Source organism: Thalassophryne amazonica, chromosome 2 (genome assembly GCF_902500255.1).
Source record: "Thalassophryne amazonica chromosome 2, fThaAma1.1, whole genome shotgun sequence".
NCBI classification, from domain to species: domain Eukaryota; kingdom Metazoa; phylum Chordata; class Actinopteri; order Batrachoidiformes; family Batrachoididae; genus Thalassophryne; species Thalassophryne amazonica.
In genome coordinates, this window is record NC_047104.1 from 143,402,754 (window position 1) to 143,416,460 (window position 13,707).

General features: G+C 42.2%; 1 protein-coding gene across 4 annotated transcripts in view; it reads left to right on the plus strand.

Moving 5' to 3' along the window:
* LOC117532123 (C-myc promoter-binding protein-like) overlaps positions 1-13,707 on the plus strand; it is a 243,039-nt gene that overhangs the window by 189,202 nt on the left and 40,130 nt on the right. For all 4 annotated transcript variants that reach the window (XM_034195403.1, XM_034195412.1, XM_034195420.1 and 1 more), the window contains 5 exons: positions 5,300-5,449; positions 5,531-6,687; positions 9,308-9,521; positions 12,008-12,111; positions 12,463-12,638. In XM_034195403.1, coding sequence (XP_034051294.1) covers positions 5,300-5,449; positions 5,531-6,687; positions 9,308-9,521; positions 12,008-12,111; positions 12,463-12,638 — 1,801 coding nt within the window. The remainder of the gene's footprint in view (positions 1-5,299; positions 5,450-5,530; positions 6,688-9,307; positions 9,522-12,007; positions 12,112-12,462; positions 12,639-13,707) is intronic.

The window sequence follows — 13,707 nt, forward strand, 5'->3', positions numbered from 1 at the left end:
TTTGTTTCACCACCTGATCAATTTATGTATTAGACTGTCTGTGTTCCCATCTTCCTGGAAAACTGCCCTGATCATTCCCATATTTAAATCAGACAGCCCTACATGCATTTCAAATTACAGACCAATAGCTATACTTTTAACAATATCAAAATTACTAGAAAAACTCTGTATAGTCAACTTACCAGCTTCCTGGAGAAAAACCACCTGCTTAGTGACTTTCAGTATGGCTTTCGGTCCAAACGTTCCACTATGTCTGTTCTTCTACTGTTCACTGAACACATACGTTCTGCTTTAAACAGAGGACAGGTTACAGGTGTTGTATGGCTGGGGGGGCCTGGCTGCCTTTTTGTTTCTGTCTTTTGTTTTTCCTTCCAGGTGGCTTGCATTTGGGACTGAGTGGCTGTGTAGCTGAGTTTATCAGGACCTCACCCTGATCACCTGAGGCTGATCACCTGCGGCTCGTCAGGACTCACAGCTGTGGTGCATCTACATGGATTGGAACATGGTGGCATTTAAGACTGGAGTACACAGTGTGTATTTGCCAGAGACTCGACCTTGTGACCAGACGGGTGAGATCGTCGTCTCGGGAGCCATCTCATCATCAGTGGATGCAGAGAACGTCCAGGTTTGATGCATGGTCTGTGAAAGAGGAGGGGGTGAGGTCTCACGCTCGTCAGCACACTTCCTGAGGTACGTTAGATTTTGTGACTAACATTTATACAGTCAGTAAATGTGGTGTCCCTCACACCTTATTATATTGAGCTGTATGTTGGTCGTGTAATCAGCTTCCTCTGCAGTGGAGTTTTGTGAACTGGATGTTCCATGCCTGCAGGGTGGGAAGCTGATTAGTAATTAAGCCAGGAAGTGTTTGCTGTTTGTGCACCTTTGAGCGTTCTCTCTGTGTGTTGAGTGTGGACTCACATAATGATTCCTTCTTTCACAGACTCGGTTTGTCGCGGCCACCTGGGGTGTGTCGGCGGGTCCTTGGGTCCGAACTGGTTCTGGCTCCGGACCGTTTTGTGCTGCTGGGAGCACACCGCAAATCCGCCACGCCAGACCGCGCACTTATTTGTTTGTATTTTTTCACATCACTGTTATGTTCATTAAACTCTGTTATCCTTTGTACCGTGTTCTGCTTATTTTATACTGGGTCCTTCAAACGCTGGTCGGTTCTCCGGGCTGCGTCCTACACATAACAACAGGTGCAGTTTTTATAGATTTCCGTAAAGCATTTGATATAGTAAATCATCTCTTTTTATTAAGTAAACTTCAGTCCTTTAAGCTTTCCCAAAGTGTGCTTCACATTCATTACATCCTATCTGAGTGGCAGGTCTCAAATAGTCAAAATCGGTAAAACTAAAACTTATCCTCTTAAATACAGTATCGGAATGCCACAAGGGAGTACTCTTGGTCCATTACTGTTTCTTCTCTATATTAATGATCTTCCACTTATATGCAACTATTCTAATATTTTATTGTATGCAGATGACACTGTACTCTTTTACTCCGATTCAAACCCCAATCTTGTAAATACTAAATTGTCATCTGATCTCAAAACACTCCAAAATTGGCTAACGGATCATCATCTTAGTATTAACATGAAAAAGACTGAATGTATGTGTTTTCATTCCCCCAGGAAGCAACTTCAAATGTGCAACACAATCATGTTCTCTGATTACAAACTGCACATAACAACAACCTATAAATATCTTGGTGTACTCTTGGATTCACATCTTAATTATAAAGAACATGTCAACTCTTTTACCAAGAAACTGCAACAAAAACTGTATGTCTACAATAAAATCAGACCATATTTGACAACCACTGTTTCTCACATGTACCTCCATGCCGTAGTCCTCTCCTCTCTCTCCTACTGTCTGCCTATATGGTCTCTCACCACAGATGATGTTCTTGATCCTGTGGCTCGACTGTACAACAGAGCTTTCAAAATACACTGTCGACTTCCAGGCTGGACCCATCATTGTATAGCCCTGTCCAGATCAAATGCTCTGACTTTCAACAACTATATAAGCAGTACTGCTATTAGATTTTATTTTCGGTTAAAAAACTTCAACCTCCCACCAGCTCTGTTGGCTCTAGCACTGACTACAGACTCTCAAAGGAGCACCAGATCAACATCGGCGGAACAGCTCCAAGTCCCTTCTTTTAAAAACACTTATGGACAAAGATCATTCTTCTACATCTACACTAAAGTGTGGAATGATATCCCTCTGGGCACTAGATCTATCAGCTCAGAGATACTATTTAAAAAAAACTTACAGTGACGATTTAATGAATAGTTACTCGTGTAACCACTAACCTACCTCTCTTACTTGACTGATCACTTTATGATTGTGTGCTGTACATGTTAGGTCTATTGTCCAAATGATTGAATGAAATATGATCAATCTATCTTTGTTAGTTGGTTATGTACCACAGGCCTTTAAGGTGGCAGTAATTAAACCATTACTTAAAAAGCCATCACTTGACCCAGCTATCTTAGCTAATTATAGGCCAATTTCCAACCTTCCTTTTCTCTCAAAGATTCTTGAGAGGGTAGTTGTAAAACAGCTAACTGATCACCTGCAGAGGAATGGTCTATTTGAAGAGTTTCAGTCAGGTTTTAGAATTCATCATAGTACAGAAACAGCATTAGTGAAGGTTACAAATGATCTTCTTATGGCTTCGGACAGTGGACTTATCTCTGTGCTTGTTCTGTTGGACCTCAGTGCTGCTTTTGATACTGTTGACCATAAAATTTTATTACAGAGATTAGAGCATGCCATAGGTATTAAAGGCACTGCGCTGCGGTGGTTTGAATCATATTTGTCTAATAGATTACAATTTGTTCATGTAAATGGGGAATCTTCTTCACAGACTAAAGTTAATTATGGAGTTCCACAAGGTTCTGTGCTAGGACCAATTTTATTCACTTTATACATGCTTCCCTTAGGCAGTATTATTAGACGGTATTGCTTAAATTTTCATTGTTACGCAGATGATACCCAGCTTTATCTATCCATGAAGCCAGAGGATACACACTAATTAGCTAAACTGCAGGATTGTCTTACAGACATAAAGACATGGATGACCTCTAATTTCCTGCTTTTAAACTCAGATAAAACTGAAGTTATTGTACTTGGCCCCACAAATCTTAGAAGCATGGTGTCTAACCAGATCGTTACTCTGGATGGCATTTCCCTGATCTCTAGTAATACTGTGAGAAATCTTGGAGTCATTTTTGATCAGGATATGTCATTCAAAGCGCATATTAAACAAATATGTAGGACTGCCTTTTTGCATTTACGCAATATCTCTAAAATCAGAAAGGTCTTGTCTCAGAGTGATGCTGAAAAACTAATTCATGCATTTATTTCCTCTAGGCTGGACTATTGTAATTCATTATTATCAGGTTGTCCTAAAAGTTCCCTAAAAAGCCTTCAGTTGGTTCAGAATGCTGCAGCTAGAGTACTGACGGGGACTAGCAGGAGAGAGCATATCTCACCCGTGTTGGCCTCTCTTCATTGGCTTCCTGTTAATTCTAGAATAGAATTTAAAATTCTTCTTCTTACTTATAAGGTTTTGAATAATCAGGTCCCATCTTATCTTAGGGACCAAGGTAGTACCATATTACCCCATTAGAGCGCTTCGTTCTCAGACTGCGGGCTTACTTGTAGTTCCTAGGGTTTGTAAGAGTAGAATGGGAGGCAGAGCATTCAGCTTTCAGGCTCCTCTCGTGTGGAACCAGCTCCCAATTCAGATCAGGGAGACAGATACCCTCTCTACTTTTAAGATTAGGCTTAAAACTTTCCTTTTCGCTAAGGCTTATAGTTAGGGCTGGATCGGGTGACCCTGGACCATCCCTTGGTTATGCTGCTTTAGACGTAGATTGTGGGGGGGTTCCCATGATGCACTGTTTCTTTCTCTTTTTGCTCCGTATGCATCACTCTGCATTTAATCATTAGTGATCGATCTCTGCCCCCCTTCACGGCATGTCTTTTTCCTGTTTTTTTCCCTCAGCCCCAACCAGTCTCAGCAGAAGACTGCCCCTCCCTGAGCCTGGTTCTGCTGGAGGTTTCTTCCTGTTAAAAGGGAGTTTTTCCTTCCCACTGTTGCCAAGTGCTTGCTCATAGGGGGTCGTTTTGACCGTTGGGGTTTTTCATAATTATTGTATGGCCTTGCCTTGCAATATGGAGCGCCTTGGGGCAACTGTTTGTTGTGATTTGGCACTATATAAGAAAAAAGTTGATTGATTGATTGAATGAAATGTTTTTGTGTGTAGGTTTGTGTGTAAACAGGAACCTGCTGTAAAACAGTGTTACTGAGTCAGGCCTGGGGTAATGTGCACTTGTGCTTTTTAACCTTTTCCTGTATAAATAAATGAAATGAAATGAAGATCTTCTTCTTGGGGAAACTGTGCACATTATAGTCATCTGCAACACACCTGTTCACCATTTTGACATAAAGTGAAACTCCATCAAAAACACAGAATTCTTAATGTAAAAATGTCCTCTTTTCCCCGTCCGCTTCAACACACAAGTCAAAATGGCTCTGATGGGCGGGTCCCCAAGGTGACATCGCACAAATCAACGTTTCCTTCAGACTAATAGTTCTGAGCTTTTCAAACAGCAGGTGAAATCAGTATAAATTCTCCATGTTTATGGCTTAATATCTCAGGACATATGGCACCAAAAATAACACAAAACACTAATATTCTCATAATTCTTTATTAATTTTAAGTAGTCAGCTCATTTGGCATTTCATTTCCCGGAAATATACACTCCAACATTATATGGAGTAAATATTCTTTAGCACATCCATACATGAATTGGTAACAGGGCATTTGATCCCCCCACCACATCAACCAGAAAGTAACAAGTGCAAAAAATACTTTGTGTAATATGAATTGGATATTCATCAAAAAATACAGTTGCCATATTCAAAATTGAATGGCCAAAATAATTCAAAGTAAATATTGGCATTTTGTCCAGGGTGTACCCAGCTTCACGCCCTGAGATGCTGGGATAGGCTCCAGCCCCTCCTTGACTGTTGATTGGCATAAGCGGGTATAGAAAATGAATATATATAAAATCTAAATTTGCCTCTGGACAACCAAAAATGGCGAGTGTGTCCGCACCCTTGAAATACTTTGTGTGTGTGTGTGTGTGTGTGTGTGTGTGTGTGTGTGTGTGTGTGTGTGTGTGTGTGTGTGTGTGTGTGTGTGTGTGTGTGTGTGTGTGTGTGTGTGTGTGTGTGTGTGTGTGTGTGTGTGTGTGTGTGTGTGTGTGTGTGTGTGCAGTGTCCGAAACAGAAAGTGCCAAGGGAAGTGGAGAGTGCCTCCCTGAGATGGACATGGATGTCAGTTCATCCTTCAAACCCCGTAGCATTGTTCGTAGCAGCTCTACCCATGATGACTCGGCCTGTAACCTCCAGACTTCCACTCGTGCAGGTACAGAAGACACTTTCATTTAACCTTCAATTCATATCAAGTCTAGCAGATGGAATTCATTTCTTTGTCCTTCTCTTGAAGGTCATATTGCTGGTCTTCTTTTTACTTCCTCCCTGGACGATATTGGTGAAGTCCAGACCAACAGCTTCCTCAGAAAACAGCAGACTGCCCCGGATGATGTGGTGGGTAGTAGCTCGAGGATGAGAGGCCGTCCTTTGAGCAGTGACATGATAAACAGCGGTGGCATCACTGTTCTGGGACTTGGCATGAAACAGGGTGAAACTGATCCCGATAAGATTGCAGGGCACCTGGGTGCTGATGCCAAAATTCTCTTTGGCACCAATTTCAGTAAAAGTAAGATGTCTCACTCACTGGCCATGAGCCGGCTCGAAGAGGTGACTGTTAATGCAGGTGCAGCTAGAAGCCAGGCGAACAGAGAGGAAGAAGAACTGGAGGAAGGTGATTCAAGTGATGAAGACCGAAACAATGCAGAGGACATTTTTGATTTGGAAGACTTGGATTTGGATGGAACCAATGGAGATGCTAGGGTCTGCTTACACAAAAATAGCAAACCTTACAAGAAACATGTGGGACGCAGTGCCAGCTACAGTTGCATGAGCGCCATGGCCTCTAGAGGATCTGCAAAGCGCACCGGTATCAAGATGGGGTATGATCCATTATCCCTACTAGCTGCACAGTCTCAGTCTAAACAGCAACCTGAGGACGAATACATGGAGCGGATGGAGGTCAGCACACCTACTACCCGTAGGCACCTGGCTAGAGAAATTGAGCTCTACATGAACCACTTGGGCAGCCCGCTGAGCAGCCGGACCCCCAGCTTGGACCTGCAGGATCAAACCAGCCCTCTTCTCCATTCACAACGCCGACCTAGCTTGCCTCCCAGTTCCCCTCTCAGGACTGGTGTGGTACCACGCTCTCGCACCTACCACTTGCCTTCACCCTCTCAACCTAGCTCACACCAACGTCTTTGGTCATCAGCATCCTGTCACAGCTCAAGCACCACCCCAAGTCCGAGCCCACTAACCAGCCCTTACAGGGCAGACAGAGGAATGAGCCTAGCGTCACCTTCACCCTCCTCTTCCTCATTTGCCCTGGACACTCTGCTTACACCAACCTTGGATGTCTTCAAGACCAACGTCTTCTCTGCTGGAAAGGGTGTGGCAGAGAAGGCTAGTCGCTGGTATTCCCGTCTGGCAACCTACACCACACCTACCAAGGTACAGTGCCTTGTTATATTTACTGTACTCACACTGGTTGCAGAAAATTATTCTTTCTCTTAAAAGTTATTGTTGTTGTCTTGTTTTGTTTTTTTGTCATACAATCAAAAATTCATTCCCATATTTTTCAGAATTTAGAATTGTGGATCAAATGCACTGTCCAGGTCATTTAATACCGACACAGCAGTAAATTCAAAAGATGGTTTCACATCAGCACCAGTCATGTTATTTGTTCACAAAAACGCCCCAATGTTATTTGTGTCAACTTATAAAGCACGTGCCATATCAGATAAATGGTTGTGATTGCTCCAGCTGGTTTTTGGCACCACCCCTCACTGTTCAGCACACATATTATTCATTAATTTTCTGCCACTTATTTGGGTTCGGGTCATGGTGGGCTGGCATCCTTTGCCAGGCCTTCTAATTATGAAGAAATGTAAAGCCCAGAAATGCCTCATCTGGCTCAATCAGAATGGTGATTACAGGATTTGGGTGTGCCCCAGATCATTGTCAGGTTTCAAAGTGGGCCCTGGTCTTCTTAAGTTTGGGAATGGGCTGATCTAGAATATTTAGAAGTTGACTCAAAACCAACATGGCTTTGTGTTTTTGTCTTCAGTATATGACTTCTTCGATTCTTAGATAAACTTAAAAAGCCACTTATAAAAGTGGTCAAACATGTAGAAGACTAAATAAGGAGTAAACTTTTTAAATGTTTTTCCTGGATGAGTGAGAACATTCTTTTTCAGTATCCAGTGTCATTTTAAGGGGGTGCTGTGCATTACGCACAGCTAGTTTGAAGTGTATTTAAACACAGACACACACACACACACACACACACAAGTAGAAAGACTGGCATTTCAGAATGTAGGAAAATGAAGTAATTAAATGAATTTGAGATTTTCCACCTTTTGTGACACCTGATGCTCTTTGTTACTCAGAAAAAGCTCACACCCTCAGCATGTCCACAAGCTATTCAGGGAGGGATGTGAATTTTTGGAAAGTTTAGTGTTGTGTTCTGTTTTAAAGCGCTTTTTTTTTTAAGTGCACCCCAGAAAGATGATATATGAAAAGGCAAGAAAATGTCAAAACATGAATATTAGAAATCTGTTTTTAATTTGGGTAATTCTCCAAATAACAGAATTTAGCTTTGATGCAAGGTTTGAAAACCTCTAGGTATCTGAAGTACTGGTGCTGAGCCTCCAAGCGAGTAGAAATGTTGTTCTGCTGGCATTGTAAACAATCTTTTTCAATCGACGAACAGGAAGAAAGGACTTGTTGTGTTTAACTTTGGATCGGAAAGTGTATTTCTCTGGATTGCAATAACTACAGAGAAATTACACAACTGTCTGTCCTGGGAAAAGTGCTTTCAAGGATTGTTCTAAACAGGATTAATTTCCAGTTACGTGCCTGTCAATGACAGGAACAATTTGACTTTACACCCAAGAAGTAAACCATTGACCAAATCCTAGGTCTGCGAATACTGACTGAACATGATTTCATTCCTGGATTTGGCCATTAGAACTGTATGTAGTTAAAATGTTGAACTTGTGGGGACATTCAGTTATTTCTGCAGTGACATTTATGTGTCTTGGTCCTTGGCATTTGAAATGAGCAGATGCCTAATAAAAGCTTATTTCTATCATGAGGTTGCTGGACAGAGGTGTCGCGAGGCCAACAACTTTGCATGAGGTCTTTAGGGTCCTGGTGCTTTCTTGGATGCTAATGAGTGAGTAATGCCATGACTAGGTGTCTTTGGTAATAGTTTTATTTGGTGGATGTGTGGGTGCCTCTGACATGAGTGTGTCAAATGAATGATTAGTTTGGGACACTCAGATGACTGATATCACTTCCACTGTGGGGGACCTTCAGCTATTACACTGTGGTCATGTGGTGTGTTTCACTGGATGTGATCCAGCACACAGGAGTAAAGGACCCCACCTCATATTTCATCTGGTTACAGCAGATAGATGGGTACTTTAGAGAGACAGGAATGGGCTGGTTGCACACTTGGGTGGCTACCATCCAGGATTCATGGGGTTCCTTTGTGTGGTAAATGCAGTGAGACGTGGTTCCAGCATATATGTTCCCAGTCCTGAGCTGACCTGGCAGATTTTAGCTTGCGTCAATATTATAAATTCGAAATAAGTGCAAGATGATAAGCACCAATATCACAATTGAAGTGCTAATTTATTCTATGTATTTATTGCTAAACTGTAGCATAACAGTGCGCTGTTCACACTATATGAACAATTTATTTATTTATTTATTTTTTACAGTTGAGTTAATCTTTTACCTTTGTTGAAGCTCATGGTGATAAAATGATGATTGCTGCTCCTACCTTTGGGCCATTTAAATGTATGATGTGTTTTTTGGCCTATTTTATCACTTTGCATTTTTGTTTATAAGTTTTTTTTCTGGTCTTCACGTTGCTGTTTTGTACTACTTTGTGCGAGACAACAAAGAAAAATGGTCAAGAGTATATTGCACATTTGCTAAAATTCCATACCTGAAATTCCAGAACATGCAAAGTGTTGCACACCATCATCAGCTCACCTGGTTTTACTTGTGGTCTTTTCACTGCTTGAATTAATGGTGTGTTTATTCTCTTTTGGCCTCCTAGGATGGTCACAGTGATGGTATGAGTGTGTCCTCTCTGGGTGTTGCTGAACAAGACTCCTCCTCCCTCCTGGATGAGGACGTCCAACGTGAGCCAGACAGCTGCCTGGCTTCCCCACACAGAAATGGCTCAGTCAACCCCCGCAGGAGCCCTCGACGTAGCCCCCTCCGCAGCAGGCAGGACAGCCCCACCATGAGCTCCAAATCTTTGCTCCCCGGTAAAATTAAGTTGCTCTACAGTACATGTAAAATAGCAACAACGATAATTACTTAAATGATGCAAAGAACCGGGTCTTATCACAGCTGGAGGGGTATGTACATATTAAAAAAAATATGGGACAGTATGAAAAATGCTAATTTAAAAAAAATGCGGTATTACTTTGTCTTTTATTTCATTTCAGACTACAGTGAGGAAAATAAGTATTTGAACACCCTACGATTTTGCAAGTTCTCCCACTTAGAAATCATGGAGGGGTCTGAAATTTTCATCTTAGGTGCATGTCCACTGTGAGAGACATAATCTAAAAAAAAAAAAAAAATCTGGAAATCACAATGTATGATTTTTTTACTAATTTATTTGTATGTTACTGCTGCAAATAAGTATTTGAACACCTGTAAAAATCAATGTTAATATTTGGTACAGTAGCCTTTGTTTGCAATTACAGAGGTCAAACGTTTCCTGTAGTTCTTGACCAAGTTTGCACACACTGCAGCAGGGATTTTGGTCCACTCCTCCATACAGATCTTCTCTAGATCTTTCAGGTTTGTAGTTTCAGCTCCCTCCAAAGATTTTCTATTGAGTTCAGGTCTGGAGACTGGCCAGGCCACTCCAGGACCTTGAAATGCTTCTTACGGAGCCCCTCCTTAGTTGCCCTGGCTGTGTGTTTGGGGTCATTGTCATGCTGGAAGACCCAGCCATGACCCATCTTCAATGCTCTTACTGAGGGAAGGAGGTTGTTTGCCAAAATCTCACAATACATGACCCCATCCATCCTCCCTTCAATACGGTGCAGTCGTCCTGTCCCCTTTGCAGAAGAGCACCCCCAGACTGATGTTTCCACCCCCATGCTTCACGGTTGGGATGGTTTTCTTGGGGTTGTTCTCATCCTCTAAACATAAGTGGAGTTGATTCCAAAAAAACTCTATTCTGGTCTCATCTGACCACATGACCTTCTCCCTTGCCTCCTCTGGATCATCCAGATGGTCACTGGTGTACTTCAGACCGGCCTGCACATGTGCTGGCTTGAGCAGGGGGACCTTGCTGCCCTGCAGGATTTTAAACCATGACAGCATCATGTGTTACTAATGTAATCTTTGTGACTGTGGTCCCAGCTCTCTTCAGGTCATTGACCAGGTCCTCCTGTGTAGTTCTGAGCTTTCTCAGAATCATCCTTACCCCACAAAGTGAGATCTTGCATGAAATCCCAGACCGAGGGAGATTGACAGTCATCTTGTATTTCTTCCACTTTCTAATAAATAATCATAACAGTTGTTGTCTTCTACCAAGCTGCTTGCCTGTTGTCCTGTAGTCCATCCCAGCCTTGTGCAGGTCTACAGTTTAGTCCCTGGTGTCCTTAGACAGCTCTTTGGTCTTGGCTATGGTGGACAGGTTGGAGTGTGATTGATTGAGTGTGTGAACAGGTGTCTTTTATACAGGTAACAAGTTCAAACAGGTGCAATTAATACAGGTAAAGAGTGCAGAATAAGAGGGCTTCTTAAAGAAAAATTAACAGGTCTGTGTGAGCCAAAATTCTTGCTGGTTGGTAGGGGGTCAAATACTTATTTGCAGCAGTAACATACAAATAAATTATTAAAAAAATCATACATTGTGATTTCCAGATTTTTTTTTTTTTTTTTTTTTAGATTAGGCCCCTCTATGATTTCTAAGTGGGAGAACTTGCAAAATCGCAGGGTGTTCAAATACTTATTTTCCTCACTGTATACTATATATATATATATATATAAGCCACATTCTGCACATGTTACAACAGTGTGGCTTCATAGTAAAAGAGTGCGGGTACTAGACTGGCCTGCCTGCAGTCCAGACCTGTCGTTCATTGACAGTGTGTGGCGTTGTTTTTCATTTGCATTCGCCATACCATCCCAACTTTTTCTGATTTTGTGTTGTACTTGTAATAAAACAAAATTTTAAACACAGCTCATTAAAAAATAAAATTTGCATAATGCATATCTTTTTGGGGGTTCCCATGATGCACTGTTTCTTTCTCTTTTTGCTCCGTATACATCACTCTGCATTTAATCATTAGTGATCGATCTCTTTTTCCTGGTTCTTTCCCTCAGCCCCAACCAGTCTCAGCAGAAGACTGCCCCTCCCTGAGCCTGGTTCTGCTGGAGGTTTCTTCCTGTTAAAAGGGAGTTTTTCCTTCCCACTGTGGCCAAGTGCTTGCTCATAGGGGGTCGTTTTGACCGTTGGGGTTTTTCATAATTATTGTATGGCCTTGCCTTGCAATGTGGAGCGCCTTGGGGCAACTGTTTGTTGTGATTTGGCGCTATATAAGAAAAAAGTTGATTGATTGATTGATTGATTGTACTTCTCAAACACAATTTAAAGTCATCACCAAGCGGCAGTGCAGCAGCATCAGAAAGCACCTGTCATTTCCTCACTGTTTGTCTCAGTGTGTGTCTGAAGTCTGATTCATTGTGTTTTGTCACATGTTCTTTTTTGTTCATTGCGATGCTACAGGTTTCACCCTCTCACCTCCTGGATTCTCTCTCCCTGACAAGTCTGACCTTGGCTCTTCACGCTACACCAGCAACACCAGCATCTTCAACAACTATGCCATGGAGGTAAACATTTACAGTGGACAGGGCCCAACGCAGAGGTCACCCGTGGTTCCATGATAAGTGAAAAACCTAACCTTTTTAGGGGTGGTGGCCAAGTGGTTAGTGCACTTGGTTTCAGTCCGGAAGGTTCCCAGTTCAAACCCCACCCCCTGCCACATTTCTCCATGTAATGTGGAGTTGTATCAAGAAGAGTATCTGGTGTAAAACTTGTGCCAAATCCACATGCAGACCCACCTTATATCAGCTGTGGCCACAAGAGAGAAAAACAAGAGAGCAGCCGAAGGGTCTTACTTTTTGACTTTGGCCTTTTTGTTCACCTGCAACAAGCGTTGTTTCTGTGGCATCTGTCCCCAGCTGCTGATCTCCAGCTGCTCACGCTGTAAGACTTGTGACTGTCTCGTGTACGATGAGGAGATCATGGCCGGCTGGACAGCAGACGACTCCAACCTGAACACCACATGTCCGTTCTGTGGAAACCCCTTCCTGCCTTTCCTGAATGTGGAGATACGGGACATGAGGGGGCCCGGCAGGTACTCAGTACTGCACCGCTTTATCACTGTCAACACATACACGTGTGTGTGTATGTGTGTGTGTGTGTGTGTGTTAAAGTGTAGGTGACACCAAAAAATGTGCACAAATAATCGCTAAAAATGATGAAATGTTGATATTTTAAAAATCCAGAACAATAAAAGTCGATAAGTGCGCAGGTGAAGGATAAACTACAGCTGTCTGAGTCCTGCACTCTATTTCAGCCCCCAGCCGTGGCCATGTTGTTGCTATGTCATCACCTGAACGGCACCTGCTGATTCAAGTCCAAATCAATTGTGGACTTGGCAGAGGTCGAGCTGGTTTCATATGATTTTTTTTTTTTTTTTTTTAAGTCCAGTCTGGAAGATGATTTTTTTTTTCTAGTGTGGAGCTTTTTTTTTTTTTTTTTTTTTTTTTTTAAGTCCAGCCTGAAGGTGTTTCTGAAGCAGCTGTGGGGGACACATTATTTATGGTTTAGAGCCTTATTTTGTGACAATAAACTTTAGAGTACAATCTTCAGTCTGACAACAGTGGCGATATTGGCAGAATTCAGAACACAAAATGGTACTGTACGTTAATAGTGTAACATAAATATTAAAACCATTCACACAAGAAGTAAATATATAGTCTTATCTGTCCGTTTCAGTGAGATCATCTATAAACTTATCCACCTTGACAAACGACACATCTGAAAATAATTTAATTCATGGTGCCAGGTTCCAGGGCCACCGGTAATCCATTATTGCGGCTGTTGCGTTAACAAGCCGTTTTGCGCTGCAAGAAGAAGACACTGAGCTCATAACATCTCAATCTGCAAGCAACAACATTATCCCATGATCCAGAATACAATAAAGTAATCTGAAAATACTGTTTTGTCTCAGTGTGGGGTGGAGCAGCCATGGACACCGTGCAAGTGCGCGCACCTCAAAATAAGTGTTCCACTTGTTTCCATTCTGCCAACGAAAATTAATCATTCTGAGACGGAAAACATGGTGCAGCTCTGACCAGAACCACTCGGTGGAATCAGGATTGTCAGTAGCCCGTAAAAATCCATAAATTAATGGGGCTATT